At 38.4% G+C, this 27,117-nt stretch overlaps 1 protein-coding gene across 1 annotated transcript in view; it reads left to right on the top strand.

Moving 5' to 3' along the window:
* The window catches only part of GFRA1 (GDNF family receptor alpha 1), a 142,233-nt gene that overhangs the window by 63,656 nt on the left and 51,460 nt on the right, over window positions 1–27,117 (top strand). Inside the window, exon 4 of the mRNA XM_068399186.1 lies at window positions 26,100–26,439. Coding sequence (XP_068255287.1) covers window positions 26,100–26,439 — 340 coding nt within the window. The remainder of the gene's footprint in view (window positions 1–26,099; window positions 26,440–27,117) is intronic.

Here is a 27,117-nt window from a genome sequence, read left to right as displayed (position 1 = left end):
GAGGTCTATTCTATTCAAACAGATTTCATCTGTTTTTTTCAGAAGCTTTCTTGGATTACATGCCATTGAGATAACTTCTGTGCAATGCAGCACAAAGCTGAATCTCATCGATCTCTATTTTCTCTAGTATCCTTTCATCTTTTTTAATCTGTACCTCAGGGAACCACATTTTAATAATGAAAACCATCACTTTGTTTATCAAATTAATGTAGACAGTGACCTGGCCCTCTATTAACATTTGTAATATACTTAGGGCTCAATTTAGACAAATTTATGTTACCTGCTTAGTAAATTAAGATCTTATAACAGAAGAATTAATCGTTCATAGTTGTTATTGACATAGGCCTTTCTGCTTTCAAAGAGAACATGTTAAAATAATACCTAATTAAAAACAGTATGCATAAGAATATCATAAATCTATGTATGGCTGAATGCCTAGTGGTCCATACCGCTTTGAAATTTCTAAATGTATGGTGGCTTAAAGATAGTATATGTATCTTTTCTAAACTGTACATTGGTCATTGATTTTTAACCCATTTAGATTTATAACTCTTACAGCAAAGTAGTCTTTGTCATGCTGTATAATGTTGTGTATTGGTTTATGGATCATTGTTTTACTATTGGCAAGTGAAGTGTTCAGCCTTTTCAAGTTTATTTCCTGAAAAACTGTCATGGTCATTTTAAGAAGAAAAGACTTAACTGGGGTAAGAGCTCATTTCAACTGTCCACATTTGAACAAAATTAACCTTGGCTTCCTCTGTAAATGTTACTGGGAAGTCTGTCAGACTGGGAACATGGCTTTGACTGATAAATCACTAACTGGATGAAAATAAAAGTTTCAAATTTACTTGGGACATCATTCAAGAGTGGCTGAGATTTCTTCTCTAAAATGCATGAAAAAGATTTCTGAACAATGTATAAAGTTACCTTAAAAGCTTTACTAGAATTTGAATTTTGGGTCCCACAAAAGCATAATTCTTTTAATACTCCTTGTGACAATGCCTAGGTCCATTTATTTGCAATGTCAACTAAGACCTTGGGATGTATCAAAATTTTGTATGGAAGGATGGTGTTATGATTTAACGGTTGGACTTGTTCTTAAAGGTCCTTTCCAACCAAAATGATTCAATGATTCTGTGATTAAGAAATTACTGCAGGACCTAAGAATTCTACTCAAGGTATCTCTTAAATCCCTTGTGAATATGCAGATTTCATGTGTGGTCTGACTAAGTCATAAATACTTTTTCTGTGCCTAGATTCCATAGCTGTAAATTGGAACTATAATGTTGTCCCTGAGATATTAGGAGGATAAATGATAAATTCAATAATATTTTATGGTTGTAGGAAGGAATATGTAATGATTGAAAACCCAGAATTTCTCAAACATCAAATATAAATATCTATGTTTAGATCTGTTGATTTGAACTATGATTTGCCTGGTTCAAATCAAAAACAAACTAGATTTTGCAAAAAAATGTAATGAAATCTCAGCTTCAACTTGCTGGATTTCATCAGTCTTTTTTTTTTTTTTTTTCTTTTGGTACCTTGAGTCAAGAGATTATTTAATTTTACTTTAAAACAACTGTGGATAGTAGAACAAAATAATCCCACAGGAAGATTCCAAAATTCCATGCCCTCATGCTGAAACTTGACTGCATTTGGGAAGTGCTCTGTGGGGCAGGCAGAAAGGCTGTATAGCATGCAAAGCAGCCACTCTCTGCAGCAGCCTTCCAAGTCCAGGATAGCACTTAAGTATTTAATGTACCAACATGATGTTATCTGAATTGGTTTTAACTGGCACATTTTTTTCACACTGCGACTTGAGATGACTGGAGCTGGCCATGGATTTCTAGAAGTCTTTCTTTATGCCTTCCTGTGTTTGCTAAAGATAAAGTAGTAGGCACCCTCTCTGCCCCAAAAGAAAACATTTGCATAGGTGTATATGAATAGGTGTCCTCTTTCTTCATCCGTCACTGTCTTCTGGGCACCTTCTGCACCCCTGGTGGTTCCATGCTTCCCCGCTGTTTATATTAATGCTTTCTGCCATCCTCAGTAGTGGGGGAAATCTCATTCCTTGCGTTGAGTTAATTTTTTAAAACTCTGTGAGTAGAAACATCTGAAATTATTCATTTTTTGGCAGGCTAGTGCTTGCTTTGTTTTTGTAAGCTTCGTTCATCCTTTAGATCTTCTTATCTTTTACCAGATCACATTCAAGCTCTTTGTCTCAACCTTTAAACCGCAATTGCTCTCACTGTCCCCTACATACATATTCTGCCCAAACTGCTTCTCCCCATGTTATCGCATCCTTCTGTTTTGCTTTTCATCTTGTTTTGTATTGTGCTTTCCCCAAGCTGCCTCCTCTGCCTCCAAAATCTTTGTTTTCATCCTCTAAACTCTTGTGCCTTGTCTTGCTTGTCATTTTTTGTTTGTATCTCCAAGGCACAAAACTTACCCAACTGTATGTTTACTAAAAATCTGTGTTAAAAAAAGGTGCTTGTATGTATAATTATCTTAATAAAAAGAAGTTATTTTTCATAGTAGATTCACAAGGTTTTCTTTTTTCTTTTCTAAACGATCTAGTTGTTTTATAATCGGACAAAGTGTTACAACTCAGGCTTTTCGGTTTCTGAGTTAAAACTGGTTGGAGACAAGAAGAATGGTGTGAGATTTTAAAGAAAAATATAAGATATTCAAAGAAAAATATATTATATTTTTTTAGCAAAATAAAGAAAATAATTCAAATCTATAACAATTTTAACTTACTCTAGTGACCTGTAATTTCCTTCTGAAATGTGACCCCATTACATTAATCAAATTGACATTGTCATGATATGTTACGCTCATTAAAACGATGATTCTTTTATTCTAGTTAGTTTACAATTCAGTATCCATGCTATATATCTAGCCACAGTGCTGTACAGAAAATTAGTATTTTGTGGGGTTTTTCGTTTTCCCCTTTGGCTGATCCAAAACAGCTTTTGTTAAGATTTGGCATTGATACCGTAGTGTATTGTTTCAACAGTTAAATGGAGCAATTTTTGAATAAGACATATATAACAGTTCATGCTACAAAATATTTAAAATATGTTGAATGGGACTAGATCAAGCACCAATTTGTTTTATTGTCTGTTGCTTGCTTTCAGCTATTGTGCTGGAAACTGATTTGAATAAATGTTTCTTTCTTTCTGTGGGCCAGATTCATAAACCGAAGTTGATCTTTATAGCCATTTGTTTTTACCGACTCAATAAAGGTTGATAGATCTGTCCCAGTGAGTAATTCAAGTATGTATCCAGGATGATTACTGTGCCATGTGATAGCCGTGCCATCTTATATTCAGGCAGCCAAGCTTTAAAATTTTCACAGGGTACTAGCTGAATTGTTGTTGAATTGAGAAATTCAACTCATTTATCACTTTCCATTTGTTATTGTATTTCTGTGACTGAAAACATGACTTAATAAATATAGTATTGAAAATTAGCAACAATTAGGGCAAGTTTTTAGAAGTTTTTCTTGTTATGTTTTTGTTGAAATTTATTTTTCACTAAAAAGAAAAAAATCATAATGTTCAGACATAGAGTAATCGCTCTGTTCAGCCTCTTATGATTTATGCATATGTTAGGAATTTAAGAATAGAAAGATTTCTGCAGTGAATCAGAACAAGTGTCCGTCTATTCCTGTCTCACAGCAAATAACAGCTGCTTTCCAGGACATTTTTATACCTTTTTCCTCTCCATTAAACTCCACTGTAGCAAGATAGGTGTGTATGTGGCATGGTATCATGTAATTTGCTGTTCGTACAGGTGGAGGCAAGACAGGAAATGGTAATTAAGAACTAAATCGTGAATTCTGCTTATAAGTTCAGTATTTGTGTTTGAGTAGAGGGTCCTCCATGGGTGCTAGAACAGACTTCTTCTCCAACTTAATATATAGATTTCAATTACGCATTATTTACACACAGAAAGGATAAATATCATCCTTTTTTTTTCAGTGTGATGCTTAAAGAGCTGTAGATTAGATTTCTTGTTCTGTGTTGTTCTCTTCTGAAGATGGGAGAAGGCAGTGAAATGAGACAGAATTTGACATCTTTCAGTGAAGCAACAAAGTTACTCTGGATTTTTGAGAGTCTAATTGCAACCAAAGAATATAGTTCATTGCATACTCCAATTACATTGCGCATTTTGCCATCAAAATTCATGGAAAACTCCTAGACTGGAAGTTCACGATAGGTGTACACCATCGCTGCACACTGACACTGGTGTGTTGAAAGCGGTTCCTTCAAAAGTTATTATCTTCTGTCACGCTTTGTAAAAATGATGGAGATGATCCACATATGAATCGTGTTTATCACGTAATGTTCAAGAGCTGTTTGGGAATGAGGTACCATTCTGCCAGGCTGTACGCAAACACAGAATACAAGACAAGCCTTATCCTGGTGAACTTACAAAGTAAATCGCTAGGATAGACAGAGGGACAAAGCATGCAAGAAGTGGAGAGTGTGATAACTGTGATCACTATTTTAGTTCTATGATTAATTGGTTTAATTTTATTAAACCTGCATGTTACTGAAGACTTGCTTTTCTCTCTTAAATGTCCACTATAAATATGTTTCATCAAGGAAAGGGAAGTAGAATGAGCAGACAAGTGTGCCTGACGTTGATAGAAATCCTGAATAGAGAAATTGTTCAGGAACAGTTCATCCATGTAAAAATTTGATCCTTGTAAGACTGCCAAGGTCATCAAGGCCTGTGGTGATCTGATGAGTAAATGCTGGTCACGCCTGGAGGCAGCTTTAGCTTCTGAACTCAATTCTTCAAAAAATGTAAAACAGTTTTACAGACAAGAATGTTTGTCATTAGCTTGTCAAGGCCATTTCCTCCTTGTTTTCTTGGTGCCCTTCTTCTCAAGAGCAAACGTCGCGGCAGCCGCTGGCGGCTTCCTCTACTTTTTCTCCTACATCTACTTCTTCTATACAACCGTATACCCCTTTATGGACCTGTCAGCTGTCCTAGATATGTACAAATGGCAGAAGTGCTGATACTGGTTTGCATTCTGCCAGCTGGGAGGTAGCTCAGGCACCTCATGGGATGTGAAGATGTGCATATGTAGCCCTTCTTAATGGCAGGTCATCAGCAGCCTTTTGTACCCGTCCATTGTCATTGGTATGCCAATACTAATGGTTACTCCCAGTAGATTACAGCAGTGTGGCCACTTTACTGAGATATGCCATCCTGATGTCTGAATGAAAATATATGGTAGTTCAAGATAGTCATATATTCATGTAGAAACAGGACAAAGTCTTTAGTGACAACATTACTAGGTTATTAGAAAGATTAATCCTTTCATTGCTGGTCCTCCACCATCCGTGCTGATTTGCCATCAGCCATTAACATTATGTGTAGTAAGGGGAAAACCGGGGGAGGCGCGCTCGCAGGTGCTGGGGAACGGACCGGAGTAAACTTCGCGATCTCAATGTGAGTATGGAAGCTTCTCGTTTATTAACAAAGAAAGCAGTGGTTATATAGACTATGCATATGTTAATCACGTGCCCCGATCGCACTTGTGATTGGTCCATAGGTTTACATATTCAGAGCCGTGACCGCCCCCCCTCCCGGACGTAGTTTTGCTTCCCGCGAAGCAGGCACCACGGGGTTCTTTGTTCTGCACCGTGCAAGGGGAGTCCAAGGTCGCTAGCTCTGGGCTTAACCCTTGCTCAAAGCCTGGGTTGCTCAGACTGCTCAGTGACTGACACAGGATCGTGCCCTTTCTCACTCAACCAAACCTCTACAATTATGCAAATCCCCAAAATATCTGGTACAACTTGAATGCATCTGCTTCTCTCCCAGACATAACTAGGCGCAAGCATAGTTCATAAAGAACATTTTGTTCACCGCAACTTCTGGAAACCCTTACTATGCTTACCTTAGTGCAAATGTGTCTTCATTCTGTAGTATATCTTGATGTTTGAATTTGCACATGATTTAACATCCCTTCAGCATTCATATTTTCTTTGATCCCCTTGCTTATTAAAAAATGCAAATCTAAATTGTACCTTATTAATGTGCTTCTTTGTGCTAAAGCTGTGGGGGGTTAAAATCCCAGCTTTGGTAACGTATTTGGATTCTTAATGCACAAAGTGCAAAGAGAACTAGACTTTCTGCAGGCCATATTTTCTAATCAACTGCTATGAAAAAGATTTTTATTGTGCTTCTATTTCTTGCTCTCATGGAATTTACAGAAATAAAAAGAGTAATGACTTCATTGTTATACAAAAAATATTTTCAACCATGGATAGAGATCCTTATTAATCTGCTGCAAGTTCTCAAAAATGACAATGAGGAATCTTGGATGAAAACTCAGAAAAATATGCATTTTAAATATATGAAAACCTGTTTGCTGGCTGATTTGAAGTAAATAGTAATTTTTTGTCATGGACCTAGGGCCTGGTTTTTGTAGTAGTAAACAGTGGCCACTCGTTTTTGCAGTTAAATATAGTAGCTTTTAAGTACTGTGTACATCCTTGCACTATTAAAAAAAAAGCAGATGCTGTAAAATCACTGATGCATTTAAGGCCATTAAACTGCGTCTTATGTTTCTTTTTTGCACAACTTGACCTATCCCTTTGCCCTGGTAAAAGCTTTCTCTGCATGTTTAATGGCCTTTTTCTTAGTGTTATTGCTTGTTTTCTGAATTGCTTCTTATGCATCTGCTTAACTTGTTGGGAATTTGGGTGGGTCATTGTGCCTTGGGATTCTGCATTGCATGAAAAATATTCTAGCAAAATGTTAAAGCACCTGTGAGATTGGTTAAAAGGAAGTAGGAAAGTGTTAAACTTCATTTGATGTAGTGTCATGTTACTTCTTCACAACGTACTTTGTGGCAAGCTTTACATACAAATTGAACTTTTCCAGAAGCAGTACAATCGTTACTGAGTTTTACAGAAATATATGGAGACAAACTAGAAACGTTGACTGTTTAATTTTTTACAGACAGGCAAAAATGACCTTAGAATTATTCTTAGGAAACAAATAAAATAGGGAAATTTTATGCAAGTTGTGTGTTTGTTGCAGCAGCTAATCCTTGTGTTGTTTCTGCAGTAGCTGCAATTTTAGGACGTACAGATTCACAGTAAATTGTTGATTATAATAAACTGTGCTTCCTTTACTTTCCCCTTCCTGCTCTTGCTGCTTCAGAAGCCTGAGGGATAGAGCTGTGGAATTGAGATGGTGTAGTCTAACATAATGTGGAGTGGATACCCTGTTATTGAGCTTATTCTAAGCTTTTGCAAACTCAGAGGAGAAGGGAACTCTTCTGAGAGCCATTCTAACGTAGTAGCAGCTCTACCCTAACACTTTAATTTGCCTTGAAAAGAATTACTGATTAGGGAAGGACAAAGTGCTTCATCCAGGAACTAGATCTCCTTTGTTTATAGCAGGGCTTTCCATAGTGTTACACTTGAGGGATCATTTAATGGGTATGGCCCTCATCTGAAGGCCATAGATTATGTTTGTTTTGACACGGTATTCCCTGATCCTATCTCTTTTCAGCTCCATAAGACCCAGGGGTTGAAATGCTGAGCAGATTGACACTTCTTCCAGGAGCCCTTCAGAAATGGAAACTGATGCTCCTGGCACTGTCCCTTCACTAGCTTGGTGCAATTTTATAGATGAATAGGAAATGCAAAGAGAGTGGGTTTGGAGCTTTCCAGGCTCTGACTGACTGACAGGTCTGTGGGGATAGGGCTTTGGGATGCTGATTAGCTCCTCTAGTCTAGTTGTTTTCACTACTTTCCTGAACAGATAGAAGTGGCCCTATTATCTGTAAGGCTCAACAAATCATCTAGTTTTGTTGAGGACAGATGGTGTGAAAAGGTTCCTTGCTGATAGGACTGGAAATTACAGGTTGTGGAAGTCCTTGACTTGCTGGATCCACCGCCAGGTAGCACTGAGGATCATGACTCAGGTATCATCTTCACTGTGGGCAGCGAGTGATTTTATTTGTGCTGTCTTGCTTCCCGTTGCTGAGACTCCATCTGGCTTCACTGTATTTCTTCAGCTGTATCACATTCCTTATAGCAGTAGCCTTAGCAGCTGTTGTCCTAGCTCAAATAGTTTGTCCATACGTTGACCAGAAGAGAGATTAAGAGACATTCCAGCTTCCTGCTCAGGAAAATAGGAAGGAAGCTAAGCAGTTTCATGCATTTGAGATGTAAGAAGTCCTTATTTTATTCCTCCTGGTGGCTGGATACAAGTTTAAGAGGGTGATGGAGCAACTGGTGGTGGATAGGTTGTCCTAATCTGGTGGTTTTGTGGTCTCTTTTGAATAAGGACACTTTACTGATAGCTTAGGGCTCTGAAACTCTAGAGATGTGAGTGCACATTGGAAGATCCTGTTTTTGCCATAGCTGGCTTTAGTTAATTTGGATAGAAAGGCTATCCTTTTATGTGTTTGATCATAAATGAAACAACAGTAATAAAGTTTTGGCCAACTTTGCTCTGTTTCAGAGTCTGATTTGTCAGAATACTTCTACTTCTTTGGGCCACTCTGTTGAGACAAAGTCACCAGAAATCTGGTTTAACTTCTCAGTAGGGTGAAAGTTTGTTTTCCTTCTCCAGAGCAGCAAAAAAAAATAACCGAAGAGTGTCAACACCTTAGGCATCAGTTCTTGTGTGTATTTATTCCTTGGTGATCTGTATGTATTGGAGGTGAAAACACACTTTTTTGACTTTCAGAACCACTGTTATCTACTGATAAAAGATCATCTACAAACTATTCAACATAACTCTGCGAGTAATTTAGGAAGACAGTTTTAAGATGTTTGACCTGTAACATATGGTATGTTACCAGATGATGTGGCAGCAAAAAAAAAGTTGAAGATTTATATTTCCTTTTTAGTTTCAAGTTAAATTCTGTCTTGAATAGAACGGAAGAAGAACACACAAGAGATGTTAGTTCTTCTTCCTTTTGATGGAGTGAAAATGGTCCCAAATCCTTATGAAATTCATTTTGGAGTACTTAAGCTGAAGCTGTTGCTATACCATCTTTGAGAACTCATGGAAGAAAGAGGGGATCCCAGAGGGCTGGGGAAAGACTAATATAGTACCTACCTTATTAAAAAAAATTACATATATATATATACACACACACACCCCCTCCATCAATAAAATAAACCTAGGAAAAAGACCCAGGGAATTATGATCCAGTTCCCAAAGTCAATGCTTGGAAGGATGATAGAATAGGGTATAAAAAAAAATTGATTTAAAAGCATCCAGGGGATGTAAGGTGATAAGGAGGGTCAGTGTGGATTCATTAAGAACAAATGTCAAAGCAGTCTAATATCCTTTGTGACAGGGTAATTGTCAATTGGTCTGAATTGTAGTATGTGATGTTTAGGTTAGATATTAGGAAAAGAAATCTAACTTTAAGAATAACTAGGCACTGAGCGTAATACCCTGGAGGCTGTAGCATCCTCTCCACTGGGAGATACAGACAAATACTTTGCAAAGGATGGGCTCAGTTTGTCTTGCCACAGGAGGATGAACTAGATAGGCATTACATTTCCTTCCAGCCTTGAATTTCTCTGATCTTGTTAAGATTTCACAGCACAATACAGGTTTTGAACTGCTTGGTTAAATACTTGACAATGGGGGTTTCCTGAATTTATTCATTCGTGTTTGCAATAGGAAGGCACAACGCTCTTCTGCCACTTCCTATGGAAATTAACTGAGGTTTTTGCTCACACATTTACATACACTGTGTGAATGTACACTATAGTGTCAGGTAGATAACTTTCATCTGCAAGCAGTTTTTCATGTTCAGTTATACATTTGTGTGATGGCTGACCGCATGCAGGTCAGGGTATCGTTTTCAAATATCTCCCTAAATCAGCAAACCTCTGTGTCCTTATGGAGCCTGTTGGGTGACAGTGAAACGAGTGTGACTGTAAGAGCTCTGGCTGTATGGATCAGATTACAAGATCATTTACTGGTTTAATCCATTTTTAACTGGATTAAAAAAAAAAAAAGAAAAACCCCACCTCTGTTTGTACTATACATTTCATTTCATCCAGCATTTGAGCAGAAGGCCTCAAAGTACAAAACTACGTATTCCTGCAGATGGGAGTTTTGCTTTTGCGTCTGTTCTTTATGCATTCTGCAAGAGCATAAAAACATGAACTTTATCCATTGTATGCAGCTAAAATATAAAACCAAGTTTTGCTTTAATCTTCACTGTTACAGTTTTCTCATTTCTCCTGCAAAATAATGAGTGAATGCACCACATTTGGTTTAAAGCAGCAGATCTATATCCAGTTAATTTGTGGATAAATATGGGTTTCTGCTATTGATGTTTCTTGATTCACACAAAGTGGTTATATTAATACTGAAACATTATTAATCAATAGGAGGCTCTTTAAAAATACATCACTAAGACTAGCCAATTACCTTTAAGTATATATCAAAGGCGACAGAGCAATTTGACTTACACTCATGGTCCATTAGAGAGTTCCAAACTTTTTAATTATAAATATATTTTTATCTGCAGTGAAACTTGCAAGGCAAATTTAAATTTCTCATTCTGACCTCAAAAAATTAAAAAAACCCAAACTGATTCTTCAGTTTTTCAGGGTTTTTTTTCACTCAGGAAAGTACAAAAATATGTTTAAATTCATCTTACTCTCCTGAATTAAATTAAAGCTAAATAAACTGTGTGTTATCTGATACTGTTTTTAAGATAGTCTGCTCTATAAGATCACAAAAGTAAGTTATAAAGACAGATGATGTCATTGTGTATAGTGTATAGTTCTGTTTGGTTTTATAATGCTAATTAACTCTATTGACTTTCAGTGAAATTGCATTATTTCCCTCTCTACCAAAGGAAAATCTGACCAAAGCATACAATCTATCTGTAAATTCTCAGAAATATGTTCTTTATTCAAAGAATTTAGGCTGTAATTTTGGGAAGCATGCAGTGTATTTTTTGTATCTTGCTGATAGTTTAAATACCTGTTTGAAATATGAAACCTACTCTGACCTATTTGTGGAGTTACTACTGATGCTTCTGCTTCTGTGTTAGGAAGGGAATGTGTTGGCTGAAGTAGAGTGCTGTGTTGTGTTTTACAAGCAGATGAGAAACTGCATATTTTCCTTTGAGATTATCATACCATTCTTCATATAAATTTCCTTATTTAAGTAGACTATTTCCCCTCTGGCTCATGTCCCTCGACAATTACCCAGCATAAGCAATCTACGGAGTACAGCGCTAGGTGTAGCTGATTGTCATTCAATGCAAGTGAAATCTTTAGGTGAACATTAGTCACTCTTTTAGACATGTTAGCTTGAAGTGGAAGCAGTCAATTATGGAGTAGAGGCTTTATGGCTACATTATTACCATCATACTATTAGGTTTTCGGCAGTAGCATTCTGTTTGATCGATCCGTGCCAAGATTTTGATGGATAGTTTTGTTCTTCAAATGTCAAATATGTGTGACTTTTGTACTTTATTTATTTACTGGCGCACTACTCTGCTGTGGATATCCCTCCTTTCTACATCATTCTAGCTTTAACAGCTAATCATGATTTATTTTATTTGAAATGGTGTTGATTTCAATAGTGTTCTTAATCTTTCTTTCTGATGCTCTTGAATTACAGAGGAAACTATACTATTGTACTGGATGTACACTTAATCGGACGTGTGAATGTTTCACAGTTGTACGGGGGCCTTGGAGAGTAAGAGTTGTTGCTGATTGAGAAATGCATGTGCATGGTGGTATCCAAGGTGTAGTGAATTTTGAGATTCTATTCTCCCCTCAATACTTGTAAGAGTTGTGCTTGTTTGGAGGGTTTGGGCTTTTTCTTCTTTGTTATTTCATGTCTCTCTCATACATCACAACAATTTTAGAACATCACTAGCTTCAAGATGCAGATTTAGTTTAGGTCACAGGCTTTAATCTGGGTACTATTTTTAACTAAATATATGCATTTGTAAGTATATTCAAAAGTAAAAATACAGCTATTGACACTAATCAATAGGTATATAAGCAAACTCTTTTCTGGTTTTGATGGGCATGAAGAAGCATGTAAATACAAACAAAGAGCAAATGTACATAGGGTGCCGTTAACCTATCTCCAACAGGACTGAGAAGAAACTTCTCATCAGCCTGTTTGTGAGGGGCACTGGTTCTGCCAGGTTTTTTCTATCAGTGTTACTGAATACGCTCTTCAAGAAAAAGGATAGTAGAGAAAAATGGGAAACTGAAACTCACCAAAGTTTTCTGCTCAGTTTGGTTAAGCATCAAGACTTGCAGACAGAAATTAGCAATGCAAAGGCTCCGCACCTATCCTGCATCCATGGCTTCAGTGACACAGAAAGTCAGACCCACTGTCGTAAACTAGAGCTGTGTTTATACAAGGAGATTTCAGGGAGCTGTAGCCTCCATGTTACCACATCATGTAGTGATCAGTGGGCTGTGTTATATGCCAGAGGAATGACTCTACCACTGTATTAGTACTGTGCACTGTACAATTGCTGTCTCAGCAACGTGTACTGGCTGCACCCGTAATGAAGGGAAAGTGATTAATATTGTTAATACTGGTGAATTAGTATTTCAGAACCATCCATTTAGGTCAATGCTGCACAAGTGTCCCACAGGATGATTTGGGATGTCAGTCTCATGGTTTGAACTCTTGGCAGAAGTAACACTTTTTGCCTGATAAGGAGTGTTACTGTTGAAAAAAAATAATATACTGATTTAGGTAAATGTTATAGTTTTGATTACAGGACCATTATACACTCTTAGCTCATCTCTTCTCCATGTCCCTCCAGTGCCTCTTGGACAGCATTACTGGTGCTAGATAGCTATAATTCCCCACTCCAGAACTGGCTGCAGTTCAGTAGTGTGAATGTGTGTGTGTATGAAGTGACTCTGAATAAAACAGACTATTTAAATGTAAATAGTGCTGTCATTTTACTTGGTGAGGATCACTCCTCACTAATTAGGAGGACATTCATTTTACTTTAGCGTTTGAACATTGAAATAATTAATTTTAATTTAACACTGTTTTTCTCTTTCAGTTGTTTTTATTTTACTCCTGTGTACACCTACATTCACATATTTCTAAACACGTACACTAAATAAAAGCCAATGCATTCTATACGTATTTTAAGACTTAAAAATGGAGCCAAGGAGAGTGTAAGCTGATGCCCAGTTCATGATAGCACTTAATCAAATGCTTAAGTTGATTTACATGGGTTTAAAGCACAGGCTGATCCAGGGTTTATTCAACCTTGATCCAGAGTTTATTGAAGCAAACAGAAGTCACAATACTGTGTTCAGTGGGCTTCAGACTAGACACTAAATAACAGAGAGCTGAGGCATGGGGGCAGCACCTTGAGAAAGAGGCACGAGTGCTGGGTAGTTAACAGTGAAGTCAAAATAATTTGATTTCCTGCTTGCCTTTTTTCAGGAAGAACTACATTTGGAAAAAAAAAGAGCAGTTGGACATTTATAAGAGATAAGTAAAGGTAAATCAGGCTAGCTCAGGGAGAGGGATCAGTGGAGAACAGGGGAAAGAACAGAACAGGAAGAACACGTGGCATACGTGGCATAAGTGGAAGTGAAAGGGGATTTACAGTAGACAGTATTCTAATTTATTAAATAACATAATGATCTCAAGTTAATAAATCCCTGGTTGCATGTAGGTAAGTGACATACATCGTACACAGCTGCCTTACCTTCATTTTGTACTGCTTTATCTTCTGCACACACAGTGGGATAGTGACCATCATTAACATTATTAAATCTCTAAATCGGTATCATTTAAGTTACTTATTTTCAAAGTATCTTACTTCCCTTGTTCCATTAAGTGCACCTGCCTCAGTGCACAAATCTCCATCTCAGCAATGAGACTTAAGATGAAGTCAGCAGCAACACAGTGACTGCAACTCACATAAGCTTCCTGAAGCCGATCCACAGCAACTCCGTGAATAGACAAGAGTTATTGGTGTTACCCTCTTCACATTATGGTGAATTTATTTGTATTCAACAGGATTGCATTGGGACTAACTGATAAAGAAGAGCAGCTGGTGGTGGATTAATGGAATGAGGCTCATATTGTTTGGTAGATAGGCCGGATAACTGCCCCAAATGGTTCTCACTAGCAGCAGGGAAAGGGGGGATGATTCGGTGCCTCCACAGCTGCTGTGACTTTTGTTGTTCTTGTTGTTGCTGTTCTTTGCTGTTGCCATGATGGCAACCTTCGCGCCACCACTACTGCTGCTGTCACTAATTGAGCATCTGCCTCGCTTTTGTTACTGCTTTCACTATGATTTTAGCCTCTTTTACTTGTGCTAATGTACTTTTGTCATGACCACAGAGACATCTGTGTCTACCTGATGGGAGTTGCAAGAGAGCCTTAGGGAAGGTAGAGCTTTCCTCTTGTTACACCGAAGAGAGTATCCTTGCGCACTCTCTGCTTTCAAATGTTTCCTGATTTATCCCATCAGCTGCCGTTGTCAGACTTAATTCACAATAACTTCTCCAGCCCTCTATCCTTTCTTGATATTCCTTTCGAAAGAGTAATACCGCAGAATAAGCAGGATAATTTTTCTACTAAGTTTTTATATACTTTGACTCTTTTTTTTCAGGTTATATCCATCAGGAGCAAGCTGCTGTCATAGATAAGCTAATATATATTCCTGCAGTAGACAGTCAATGTGTGTAAACCATCCCCACCTACATTAGTATTGCCTGAGGCTGGAGTAAGCTATGCTTCAGCAACTCTTGAATTAGCAGGTTTTGTCTGTCTGTAGCGATCTCCTGAGTACAACTCGTACAGTAACTCTTGGTCAATGGATTTGTTGGTAATCTTCTTTTTTTCACATCTGAGAATAAAATAGCATAAGTTTAGATATCTAGAAAACACAACTTATGTTATGAAGAAAGAATTAGTAGATGGGGGAGGACTGGCTTAAAAGAAGAGTGGAGTGATGGGAGAATGACAGGCTTCAAGAAGTTAAAAAGCCGTTGCTTAGAGGAAAGGAGTAAAGTTAGGAAGGAAATGGGAATTATGTTGCAGGAAGTGATAGATTAGATACCAGGAAAAAATTTTAATGGGATGCATAGGCAATACTGGACAGCTATTTGGAGAGGCTGTGGAGTTATTGAAAAACGGGTTGGAGCATAGGTTATGCAGATAATTAAGATGGGAAGAGACCTTTGGAGATCGTTGAGGTCCCACTCAGATCAGGGCCAGTTTCTACCCTGTAGTTCTGGGTAGAACATAGTTATGTTTTTCCAGTTTGGCTGTGAGGATTAATATGGGAGACTGTATCAAAAGCCTTGCTAAAGTCAATGTAAATTGACACCGTGTTCTCCCTCTGTCCACTGAACCAGTCGTCTAAATGCAGAGGGCAGTCAGGCCTGATTTGACCTTGGTAAATCCATGCTGACTGTTTTTCATCACCTTCTTGTGCTTTATGTGCATGGATATGGCTTCAAGGAGGGCTTGCTCAGTAATCATCCCTGCAGCTAAGGCTAGGCTGACCCACCTCTTATTCCCTGTATCCTTCTGTTTGTCCTTTTTGAAGATACTTGTGGCATTTGCTTTACTCCAGTCATCAGGGAGTTCCCCTGATCACCAAGACCTATGAAAAGGAGATCAGCCTCACAGTGACATAGGCCAGATCCCTCAGCACTTTTGCATGCATACCCTCTGGTCCTATGGACTTAGGTATGTCTAAGACAGCAACAGTCAGGGTTTGTTCTGGCTATAGCTGGTCTTGCTGTGGGGCAGGAGGATGGATTATTTTATGAAATCCCTAAGATCAAATATGAATGCCAGTTTTATCATATATGAGATCTTGTCTTTCTAGAATTTCCTTCCTGCTCTGATAAGCTCTCCTTTCTTGAAATCTCCTTTCTCTGCTTTAATCTAAATGCTGCAATTTTTTTAGGGCTTTGGGCAGACCAAAGTCTGCCCAGCTGAGGAGCACAGAGAAGTTTGTTGGTTCCCCCAGTGTGCATTTATCCATCTGATGAGCTAAATGGAGTTCCCAGTTAGACTTTTGAGGAACAGTTTTTATATCTCCTGAAAAGAGTTGATGTGGGTCATATTTGCCTCTTATTTTTTTTAAAAATTGAAAATCCTACCAGTTAATTTTTATTTATGCACCATTTGCTGAGCTTCTACTTGTGCTTTGTCCATGGACAAATTTCATGTGATGCCCAAATTTGGACGTATGGATTTATATTTTTGTTCCTGGTGTTAGAGTTGTGCCCATTTGTATGTACATTTATAGTCTAAGTTAAGGGCTTTCTCAGCCCTTTTCCTGTTGTGCCAGACAGTATTCACGTTCCCACCTTTGACCTGTTTCCCTTTGGTTCACCTATTACTCTTTCTTTTGATGTTGAGAAGTGTGGTGCTGTATGTGCAAAACCGCCACTTTATTTTTTTTTAATATATCCTAACAGTTTTTACATGTTCACGTCCCACATTTTAACAGCTTTATTGTTTAATGAAATGAGAAAAAAAAAAACACAACAGAAAAATAGAGCTTTATTGACAAAGCAATTCTTGGCATGTAGTTGAAACACTAAAATATGTGTTGGAAAATTTCAAAATATTAAACATCAAAACAGACCATATGTTTACATTTTATAGCATGTATAATGGCTGAGACTGAAATAGGACAAGGTACAAAAAGGTCATAATCATAAGCTTAATGTTTTGCATAGTCAAAAATATATAGTTAGTTTATTAAAATGCTCTAAAAATCCTTGTTACTAATTTGAAATCCAGTTATAATTTTAAAGTTCTACTGGAAAAATATTTGGATGTTTTACCTAAGCCTTTGTGAAAGTTTATTGCCTTTTCGTGTCTTTCCTACTTCCATCAGACTTACCGTTCAATCACACTGAGTTCAGATATCTTAGAATCAACCTTAAGTTAAACAAAACCACTTGGATTATTTCTCATACTTATTAATCAATACAGAAGTCGCTTTCTTGTGGAATGAGACATGCAGCCAAATAGTATTGAAACATTCTATGTACATACACACGTGTGTGTACAAACGTGTCTGGTGCGTATGCATATATATGAGGAAGACCTAAGCCATTTTAAAGTAAGAATATACTGTGCTCTCAGTGTATGTAACTGTAGAACTCCTCTGATTTTGGTGCACCAATGTAAAGAAAGCAAAATCTCATGGTGAATTTAGTTTCAACAACAGGAAGCTGGTGTGGTTAGAAAAAATACTATATTCAGAGCCAAAAACATTTCCTCGTCCAAAATCTGTGGTTATTTCAGGTTTCGATGTCATAGCTAAGAGCATATCTGGCCCCTTCTTTTCTGTAACTGGCACGACTTCAGGCATAAAGCAGTTGCTAGTGAGCAGAGAGAGGACTCTGGAATTTCCTGCACTCTTGCTGTGTAGATTCAAATGCTAAGTTTAAATAATGGATGAAGCTAAGATTATTATAATTGATCATGGTATGATTTATATGGAGTAATTATAACTAGGCTGAGAAAGAATTTTCAAAAGCTAGTTTCCTGGTAGCCAGAGCCATTAAATAACAGCGTGCTGCCAAAACAAAAATTAGGTGGGAACGTAGCCACAGAGTTCAGAATGTCTGTCCTCCACCTGATTTATAACTACCCTTATGATGACAGTATCAGAGGTATTTTCTTATTAGGAACAGTAAGAATTGTTTGAATTGTTTTTCTTATCTTTCTAACACAAGTCTGCATTGTTTCAAGCTTAGTCAAGCATAATAACTGGAAAACTGCAAAAATCTAATGTATAACAAAACTAAAAGGTGCAAGAGGTTGAAAAGGTTAATTAAAAGTGTAATGATCGCATTTACTGAGACAGTCCAATTAATCACTTTATTCCAGTGGTCATGTGATGCAGAAACCATTGCTACAGATAACTGATTCCTAGTGCCAGTATACATGGTCTGTGTTCATTAAAATGTGTATTTTTCTACAAATGGAAATTTAACTTTTTATTTTAAGCTGCTTTTATTTATTTGAAAATATTTTAAAATAATAGCTAAGGTTTAACGCCATATCCTCACATAATACTTTCTCTAGCTATACTCCCTCTCAACAGTATGGGAGCATTGCCCCCTTGATACTTGTAGTCTTACAGCCCCTGGGAGGTTTGCTTACAGCTTAATGGGGTTGTAGGTATAGAAGAAATAAAGCACTAGAAATACATCACTATGTAATATGATCTCTCTGAAACAGTGTATATGACCAACAAAGTGAATTCTCAAGTGTCAACAAGCACACCTAAATGTAATTTTTACCACGTCAACTGGAAAAAGGCAAAAAGAACCTTGAAGGATCAGTTACAAGGGTCATAACCTTGTATTATCTGATTTGCTATAATATTCACAGGAGCTTTATTGGAATGGAACATAAATTTGAAAAATAGTGAGATTAGAAAGGATTGCAATGCTAGAGCAAAGAGCTAGAAGCTTTCTCCTCTTTTATGTTGCTGGGACAGCACTTTAGAGGGAGCCTATTATAAGCAGGAGAACAGTAGTTATGTTAACATGGTAATTAATCAAGTCTGAGGAAAAGAGGAAACAAGTTGTGAATTCAATTATGCAGTAGCGAAAAGAAATGCTGAAAGTTGCCCTGTAAATTGACATGACTTTGGTAAACAGTCCCTCACTGTGTTCTGAGAACTTGCATGCAGTAAATCACTTCTCATGGCAACCGTGTAGGTTTGAATATTTCACAGGTTTATTCTGTATTTCTGTGTGCGCCAGTTCCTTCTCAAGTCTGTTGACTTAGTATTTAGCTAATAATAAAATACTGAACTGTATAGCATGAGAGCATATGCAGTAACACACTTTCACTTTGAATATTTTAAGGGGAAATTAATTAGGAGAACTCAGCTGAAACCATGGCGATAGCCTTCCACATCACAAAACCAGCCTCTGACTCAGTACAGAGCATGAATTGTATATGGAGTGACTGAGATCACTCCCTCAGAAGAAAATATATTCTGTATATGGTCCCAGTCATGCATAATCCATCCCTAATGCTAGCGCAGTGTAGATACGTTAAAATGACCTTTACACCCTAAAACTCTTTAGGGTAGAACTGAAATCATTGGTGCAGTAATGTGAGAAACAGTGACTGGATCAGTTTGCAACAACTGGAAGTGTTTTTGTTTAGCAGCCTCTGATTTTATTCATACATTTCTGCCTCCTACGTGAGATACCTTGGACAGAAGAATTAAAAGTAGCATTGAAGAACCAAATTCTTGAACTTAGATTATTGAAAATTCAGAATGACTCTGGTGAATAAAATGGATTAGCTATGCTTGCGTGAATATAATGCAAAACTGCCATCGCCAGTGCCACGTGGAAAATTAGGGACCCTGGCATAACCTTTCATTAGATTTGTAGCGGAAATGAAAGGTGATAGATCAGGATATTTGTGTGAGTGAAGACAGAAAGAATTTCAGCAGCAAACCACAATGTTGTTAACACTGGGGAGCAGGGTTTCCTCTCCCTCCCTGCTCTCGTGGAACAAAAATTTAAATCAGTTCACTGTGGGGTTGCAAAACTTTCTTCTTACATAACCTGTAAGTTGAGCTGATGTCCCTCAGCCAACCCACAGGGCTCAGCCACCTCTGTTTTTTCTGCTCAGCCTTTCCCCATTCCTGCCCAGAAAAGACTGAAAGTACCAAAGGAAATCTTAAGACATAATTTCTTCCCTTTTTCATCAACACATATCCAGCATAAGAGTTTTCTCTTGCAGTCTTTATCTGTAATGTCTATTAAATGCACCAGGAAATGGTCAACTAGAGGTAGCAGGATCTAACTAAATGGAGAAAAGAGTCCTGCTAAGTATTATAGCCCAAATCTGGTGGTGAACTTGGGCAATGCAAAATGCAGCACGTAGGACATGTGGCACTCTTAGCAAAATTAAACTTCCAGGAACAGACCAAGAGATAGATTTATCCACCTAAAAGTGAGGAGCCCCTTCTTCCAGGTGATATCTAAAATCCTTAGCAAGATGCTCAGAATCCTTGTAAAGTGCCCAGGGAATACTGTGTAAAAAACAAACAAACCAAACACCAACAAACCCCCCTGCACAATAAATGTGTAGATGGACACTAAGAAATACAGAAACTGAGATTTGTTGGAAGATTTCAGACCTGAGGAGACAGATTCAGAGCCTCAGGCAGGTGCCTCTGTCCACCCAGCAATCAATGTATGCTCTTGGGAGTAGAGAGCCACTTGCCTTTTAAAGGGCATCTAGCAGAAGATGTCATGGTACTTTGGTCATTTAATTAGTGATCAGAATAGTCTTTGAGGAAGTGGGATGCCTATGCTCTGTGCTCTTCTCTATAGGTTTTCACAAAGCCTGGGAGGGTAACCTATGGATTAGGCAGTAGGTTGGTCTGGAAGGAAGGGGAGGAGCTGTGTTTTTTTAGGGGTTCCCACCCACGGGAATGGGTTGTGGTTTTTTAGAAGGGATTAGAAGAAGAGAGCACAAGTGGGATCATGCCTTTGCAGACTTACAATTAAGGGAGTCATCTCCACGCAGGGCATCCTGTTTTCCAGTCATTGCTCTTCTAAGAGAAATAACTCTCTTTCCTGAGTGCAGGCCAGAACCCAGCAATCTGCCTCTCAGGGAGAGCTCTCATCCTTGGGCTGAAGCATCATGCTCTCTCTTGTGTTTTGCAGTATGCACTATTTCCTGTGTACCTTCTTGAGAACACTCTACAGTGAGATGGTTTGAGAACCCTTCTGGGAAACAAGAACAGCGGTTCTGAGTCTCCAGGTCAGGGAAGGCATTGAACCAAAGTCTCCTAGATCCCGACTGATGATTCATCAGTGGGGTCTCATAAAAACAAAGGCCAGGGTGTTTTGAAAAAGGCTTTGGGCGTAGCAGTTATGCAGAACATGGTAGTGATGAACACTTCCAAATCGTGTCTGTTGGTTCACGGTAAGCAATGTAAATGTTCTTGATCTCTGCAGGGCTTGGACAAGAGATAGTCTTTACCTCCTCAGGTAGATTTATGGGTGTAATAAGAAAAGAATTCTAGGGACCTGTGGATTGTGTGTTGTCAGAGACTTGCATGCGCAGCACTGGGGAGGACTGACCAGGAATGTAAAATGTTCCAGTTTTGGTCTCAGGAACATAAAGTCTCAGTTCAGGCAGTTTTGTTTTAGGTCCTTTTGTTGCTCTAGCCCTGGGTGTGCTCTTCTGCACACAGGAGTCAGTCTCAACATCCTTGTCTCATAGTGTACCTACTACTGCCGTCTATTGTAATTTCAACATGTGTATTGTTGTATTTGGTAGCACTCTGAAAGTCCTGGGTATAGCTGATAATGTATTAGCTTTAATTTTAAAAAGTAAAGCACCTGCTTGTCATGATTGTGGAAAAGGTTTGAAGTAGGCCTGACTGTTCTCTAAAGCCTGAGGAGAAGACAAGTGGAACCTCAGAATAACATGAACATGTATGTGCATCAGTCTCACGATTTCTCAGGGGTGACTTGTTTTTTCTCTGCCATTTGAGATTAGAAATAATTTGTCCAGGAAAATGGTAGTTTATTTGAATCCATTAAGATACAGATGAAAATATTTCCCATGCTTTCCTTATTTTTTTAATCTGTTGTTCTTACAAAGCAGAAGTACTTTGGTGAACCCATAGCAGCACTTTTGTTAAAGTGGGATCATGGTTCTCCTCTTTATTTTGGTCATTTTCTGGTTCCTATATGCCATATTGCATTGCACTTGCACTGAAGTAGGCCCGTACCCATGTGGGCACCTCTATCACTTTGTAATTTTGCCTTCCATTGCATTAATATTTACTGCTGTCTTTACAGCATTCCCTTCACTGAAAACCGTAGAAAACTTACTAATGCTAATTACTTGCAAATAGTAATTGCAATTTTAATGGCAACCTCAGTAAATTGCTTTTTATGTACTGTAAGAAAATTGAAAACTATGTGTCCATTTTGCTGTTTAATAAGAATCTTATATAACAAGTAATAGTCTTTTCAGTCCTTCCATGTAGTGGGAGCACGAATAAGAAGCTCCGGGTATCCACTGAGGATCCCTTCTTGTGCACCATGGGGTTAACAGGAGTTGAGGAGACAGCCAAAGGCTCAGTAGGTGCAGAAATGAAATAGAAATGGAAATGCAAGGAAGATGAAAGATTAAGGTGAAGAGACTGTGAAAGAGGATGAAGCATAAGGAAGATCAGACAGGGCAGAGGAAGCCCTATTAAACCTTTAGAAACATCTCTGGATAAAAGACTGGAGAGTTTGGCTGGCTTCTTTTTGCTGTTGTATGGGAGCTTGAGCCCAGAACTGCTTCAGCTGTAACACTGTTGGGCCAGGGTGGGGGGCATTCAGGAGATAACAAATATCAAAGTGGTAACACCTTATACTGTAATACAAGGCTTGTTTTTTCATCAGTAAACTTTATCAGAAAAACATCTCACTTTGCATGCACATGTTACATGTGCAGTAGAAGAGCTGTGAGCCGGTGATCTATGTAGAGGTAAGTTAGTATCATTAAGCCCATTGTTGCTGCCCCAGAGTTTTTGCACATAGTATACAGAAAACTGCCTGGTAGAAGGACATTTTTAGGCATCCTAACTCTACGGATGTCAGGAGCTGCTGTTTTCCCACCAAGGCAGCAGCTCCTGCCTGGCTCTGGCTGTGTTCTGCCATGACTCTGCCTGCACCCCATCAGGGTAGCACCCATAGCAGTGAAGCAGCTTGCAGCTGCTGGTGACTTCTGGTGGGAGGCAGCATCCTGGTGTTCGCAGATCTGCTCTCCTGGGCCCCTTGCTGCGGGTGGGAACCAGTGCCTCGCACACAGGCATGAGGCATCACTTACCACCTGCCTGGAAGTAACTTACCTCGGAGTCCGCAGTGATTTGGCAGGAGCGGAGAGCTGCATGGTTTGGCAGAGATTTCCAGAATGGGCCCAAGACAAAGTGGACTTGGGAGAGAGGCAGCTCTGAGTGGGGAAATGGTGGTGGGAAGGAATCGTTACTTGTCCCAGGCTGCTGCTCTGACCACCCTCAATCCATATCCAAGTGCCCCAAGAGAGGGGGGGAACTGAAAAACGATCTTCTTACACAGACCTTTCCCAAAGGATGCTGGCAGGAAAAGTAGCTCTGGATTAGATCCATTTGCTCTTAACGTAGTCAGTACCTAGTAAGAGCCAAACTTCTGCCTGTCTTAATAATTTAAGCTTTGCAGAACAGAAGCTGGCTGAAATTTTGACCTTATGTATTACTGCTGCGTAAGTAATCCTCAGAAACACTCTCAGTCTTCTTAACTGTTTGTAGTTAGCACAGGAGTTAGGAATAATTATGTTGTACTTTTGCAACAAAAATAAAGCATAAAGTGTGCTCTGGATTGTAAATTTTGCATTAAAACATGAATTAAAATCTTGGGAGAAGCTGGCATTAATGAGAAGAGTTGGTTTAGACAGTCTTGTTTAATTCAAATGCAGTTGATGCATCTCTCTTATGTGCTGTGTGCTAGTCTTGGTTTTAAAAGGTAGAAATAATTTGTATAATGTGATGATAAATATGCCAGAAACAATAGATAGAGACATATGTGTCAAAATAGAAAAGGCAAGTGGCAAGTTACAGCCAGGAGCAATTCTAGAAAAAAAAAAAAATCAAACACCAAAAGACCTGATCCATGTTCAGAGCTGACGTGTAGAGGAATGCGAGTCTTGGTAGATATAAATTGTATGAAAGATATGAATGAGTGTAACTGTTGTTTATGAACAATTTGTGCCTAATTCAACTTTCATCCAAGATAACTTTCACTGCTGTTTGCATGGTCAGTGAATTGGCTTGGGCTCTGTTTTTAAAAAAGATTGATTAACCTGCCCCTTTTTATTTCTGAGGTGTCCATATTCACAGTGCTTTTTAATTCTGTATCAGCATTTACTACATTTTTGACCCTTAATGGAAAGCATGTATATGATTATCAGCAAAGAGGTGCTTTATTACATCTTGGGTTTCTTTTAAAGAATACTTTTTAATATAACATAGAGTTAGCTGATGTCTCTTCATATTGAAATGCCCCATTCAGAGCTCTTCCACAAAATCTTGTTTTAAAGAGTGGAATTCAGTAGTTGACTCCCAGGCACAAATAACCATGTAATTACTCTGCAATCACATAGTAATTAGCATGTACTATTCATATATGGCATAATTATATACCCTGCAGTTTACATAGTAATTATATTTGTACTAAACATATAATTCTATATACTGTATAAAAAAAACTTTGAGAGTTCATAGTGAAGATTATAGTTGTATGCTAATGTAATACAACATTTTATATAAAAATGTTACAATTTTATGAGAGGGTTGTATTTTGGATATCTCATCTCTTCTGCATCTGGTATTGCTTAAACTGTGGTAGGCTGCTACTATAGGAAATGCTTGGCTCTGTTAATTTATAGTCAAATATTACATGTTTATAATTTTGTCATTTGTGAAGATAAGCAAAACATTTCAGTTTATTGTGCAACATACTGTGATTTGAAAGGACTTGGAGTGTGAATGTTAAATGTACAGAAGTTAAATGTACGAACCCACTGAACATAGTTGCAGCATATCGCTAGAGTGAAAAATCCAATGCTATTTATGCGTTGCATTATTTCTGGATATGTAAGATACATGGGATAGTAGCAGGTGAGATAGTTGTGTAAGGTGAAGTGTGTAATAGCATCCAAGGACCGTCTCAGGCACAGTCAGTTCAAGCACATGCAGTACCTTGGTGCACCATGTCGGCCAAGCTACATCATCTTTTCCTGACTTGGAAAAAAAGGAAAGGTTGATGTCCTGATCTGGGAATGGGAGGCAGAGTAGTAGGAGAATGGAAATGAGTGGCACTGAGTTGTAGAAGGGCCTTGAACTGAGTTTTTGGGAAAAGATGGAAGATACAGAAAAAAAAGCTTTTTTTAAGAGGAGCTTAGAGCTTTTTAGATCGTTTAAGATGTTTTATCTTTGGCCATCCGCCTTAAGACATTGCTGTAGAGTTTTAGATATTTGCAAAATGTTTTGTTCAGCTTGCAAATTCTGTAGCAATGGGAAGTTAATGTGTTTTCTTGGATCTGTGATGTTGGCATTCCTAATATCCAAAGCAGCATTATGATTATTCTTGATTGAATTTTGCATTCTAATGCCAGTTGCCTTCATTTTCAATCAAAGCGTATATTGGGTTTTAATATCTGGATAATGTATTGCAAAATTAAATGTGTAATTATAGTCTTAACTCTTATCTGAGTTTAATTTTTTCTATAACTTCTTGTAGCATGTGCATGTGTGTGACACACATACTCCTTGCTTTAAAATGTTTCTTTTGCAGCCACTTGTTAATTCTGTGTCAGCTTTTTCAAAGCTTGTAAACTTCATAAAACTTCTAGAGTTCACGTAGCATCTATAGATCTCATAACAATGTCTCTAACTAATCATGGAGCTTACGGGCCTTATGGGTGGCCTTAGAGAGCTCACAGTCGTGGGGCTGCACCTGCTTCCCTTTCTGTCTGGGTGGGCTGTTTTCATACCTAAAAACTGTAGTAATGGGCATGTGGCTTTTACCTTCTGCAGAGTACACGAATTACATTTAAATGTTGTCACCTGGTGTAGTCACTGAATGTCGTATATACTGTTCAAGGAAAAAATAAAAAATGTCAGAGCTTTACAAAGCCGGAGTTAGGAGCCCACATTCTCACCATGTTCCTGTGCGATGGGCCAAACGTATCCCTTCCAATTCACCAGGGATTTTAATGGCTTTTTAGTGAGGCCGCATCTTACCCAATATTCATCCTGCATGTCTGCTACAAAGAAGATGAAGTACAGCCTGCCCGGTGTAATCGTCATTTATTTGCCAGCATTCTGATCTTAACGCATGCCTGTGCTCTTGTTTACTCATTAAACCATTACCCTAAGAAACATAAGGACTGGCACTGAAAGTTTTGTATGTAACAAATATATAATCAGGATCTCATTAACAGTGAAATAAACGCAAACATCAAAACACCATATAAATGTGACGCATTTCTTACTGCTGTTGTGTTGTTTTTTCTAGTGGAGCCAGTACTTTCAAAGGGGAACAATTGCTTGGATGCAGCAAAAGCTTGTAACCTAAATGATACCTGCAAGAGGTTCAGATCTGCTTACATAACCCCCTGCACCAGCAGCACGTCCAATGAAATCTGTAACAAGCGGAAGTGTCATAAGGCCCTCCGGCTATTTTTTGACAAAGTTCCCCCAAAGCACAGCTACGGGATGCTCTTCTGCTCCTGTCGAGACGTAGCCTGTACAGAAAGGAGACGGCAGACTATTGTTCCTGTGTGTTCATATGAGGACAGGGAGAAACCAAACTGCCTGAATTTACAAGAATCCTGCAAGAAGAATTACATCTGCAGGTAAGATAGCACATGGCAGGGGAGTGATTAATGAGGTACCAGAGAGAACTTTTTGGTACTGCTGCATTTGCCAGGACTAAGGGTCAGAAAACCCACTAGGGGAAAGGATGAGTCAGGGAAAAAAGCAAATGCCACTGACATCCTTAACAGAATAGCAAAAGCCTGCATCTGGTTACAGTGAGTGCCTTCTCCAAAACTGTTCACAGCTACTCCCTCGCATTAAAAAGGAATTGTTAAACCCCCAGTTTAATTTTTACAGATTTTTGTTGGAAACATATTTATTAGGTGTCTCTATGAAATGATGTCTCAGAATGATTTTTATGTCCTGTTAGTGACCAGGTGAAAATAGAATTATTCATTATAATGGGATTTATTTTCATTGTAATCTCACGTGTGAGCACTAATAACTGTGAATACAAGCAGCATGTTGGACTTTAAATAGTCACAATACACAGACTACTCATGGGCTTTTTCTTCAAGGAGTCCAGATTTGTAGACTAGATCCCACTATCTTTGTAGAGCTGTTTTAGCCTTGGAATTGTTTTATTGCCTCTCCCCTGACGAGAGTGCTGGGCTGATACAACTGGACGGTCATTGATTCCCTGACCTAATTCCCAGCCTCTTTCCTCTGTGTGTTCAGCCTGGAGAGGCAGTGCAGGGCGCTGCTTCAGAGGACAA

Source organism: Nyctibius grandis, chromosome 4 (assembly GCF_013368605.1).
Source record: "Nyctibius grandis isolate bNycGra1 chromosome 4, bNycGra1.pri, whole genome shotgun sequence".
Lineage (NCBI taxonomy): Eukaryota > Metazoa > Chordata > Aves > Nyctibiiformes > Nyctibiidae > Nyctibius > Nyctibius grandis.
This window is presented reverse-complemented; position numbering and strand designations above follow the sequence as displayed.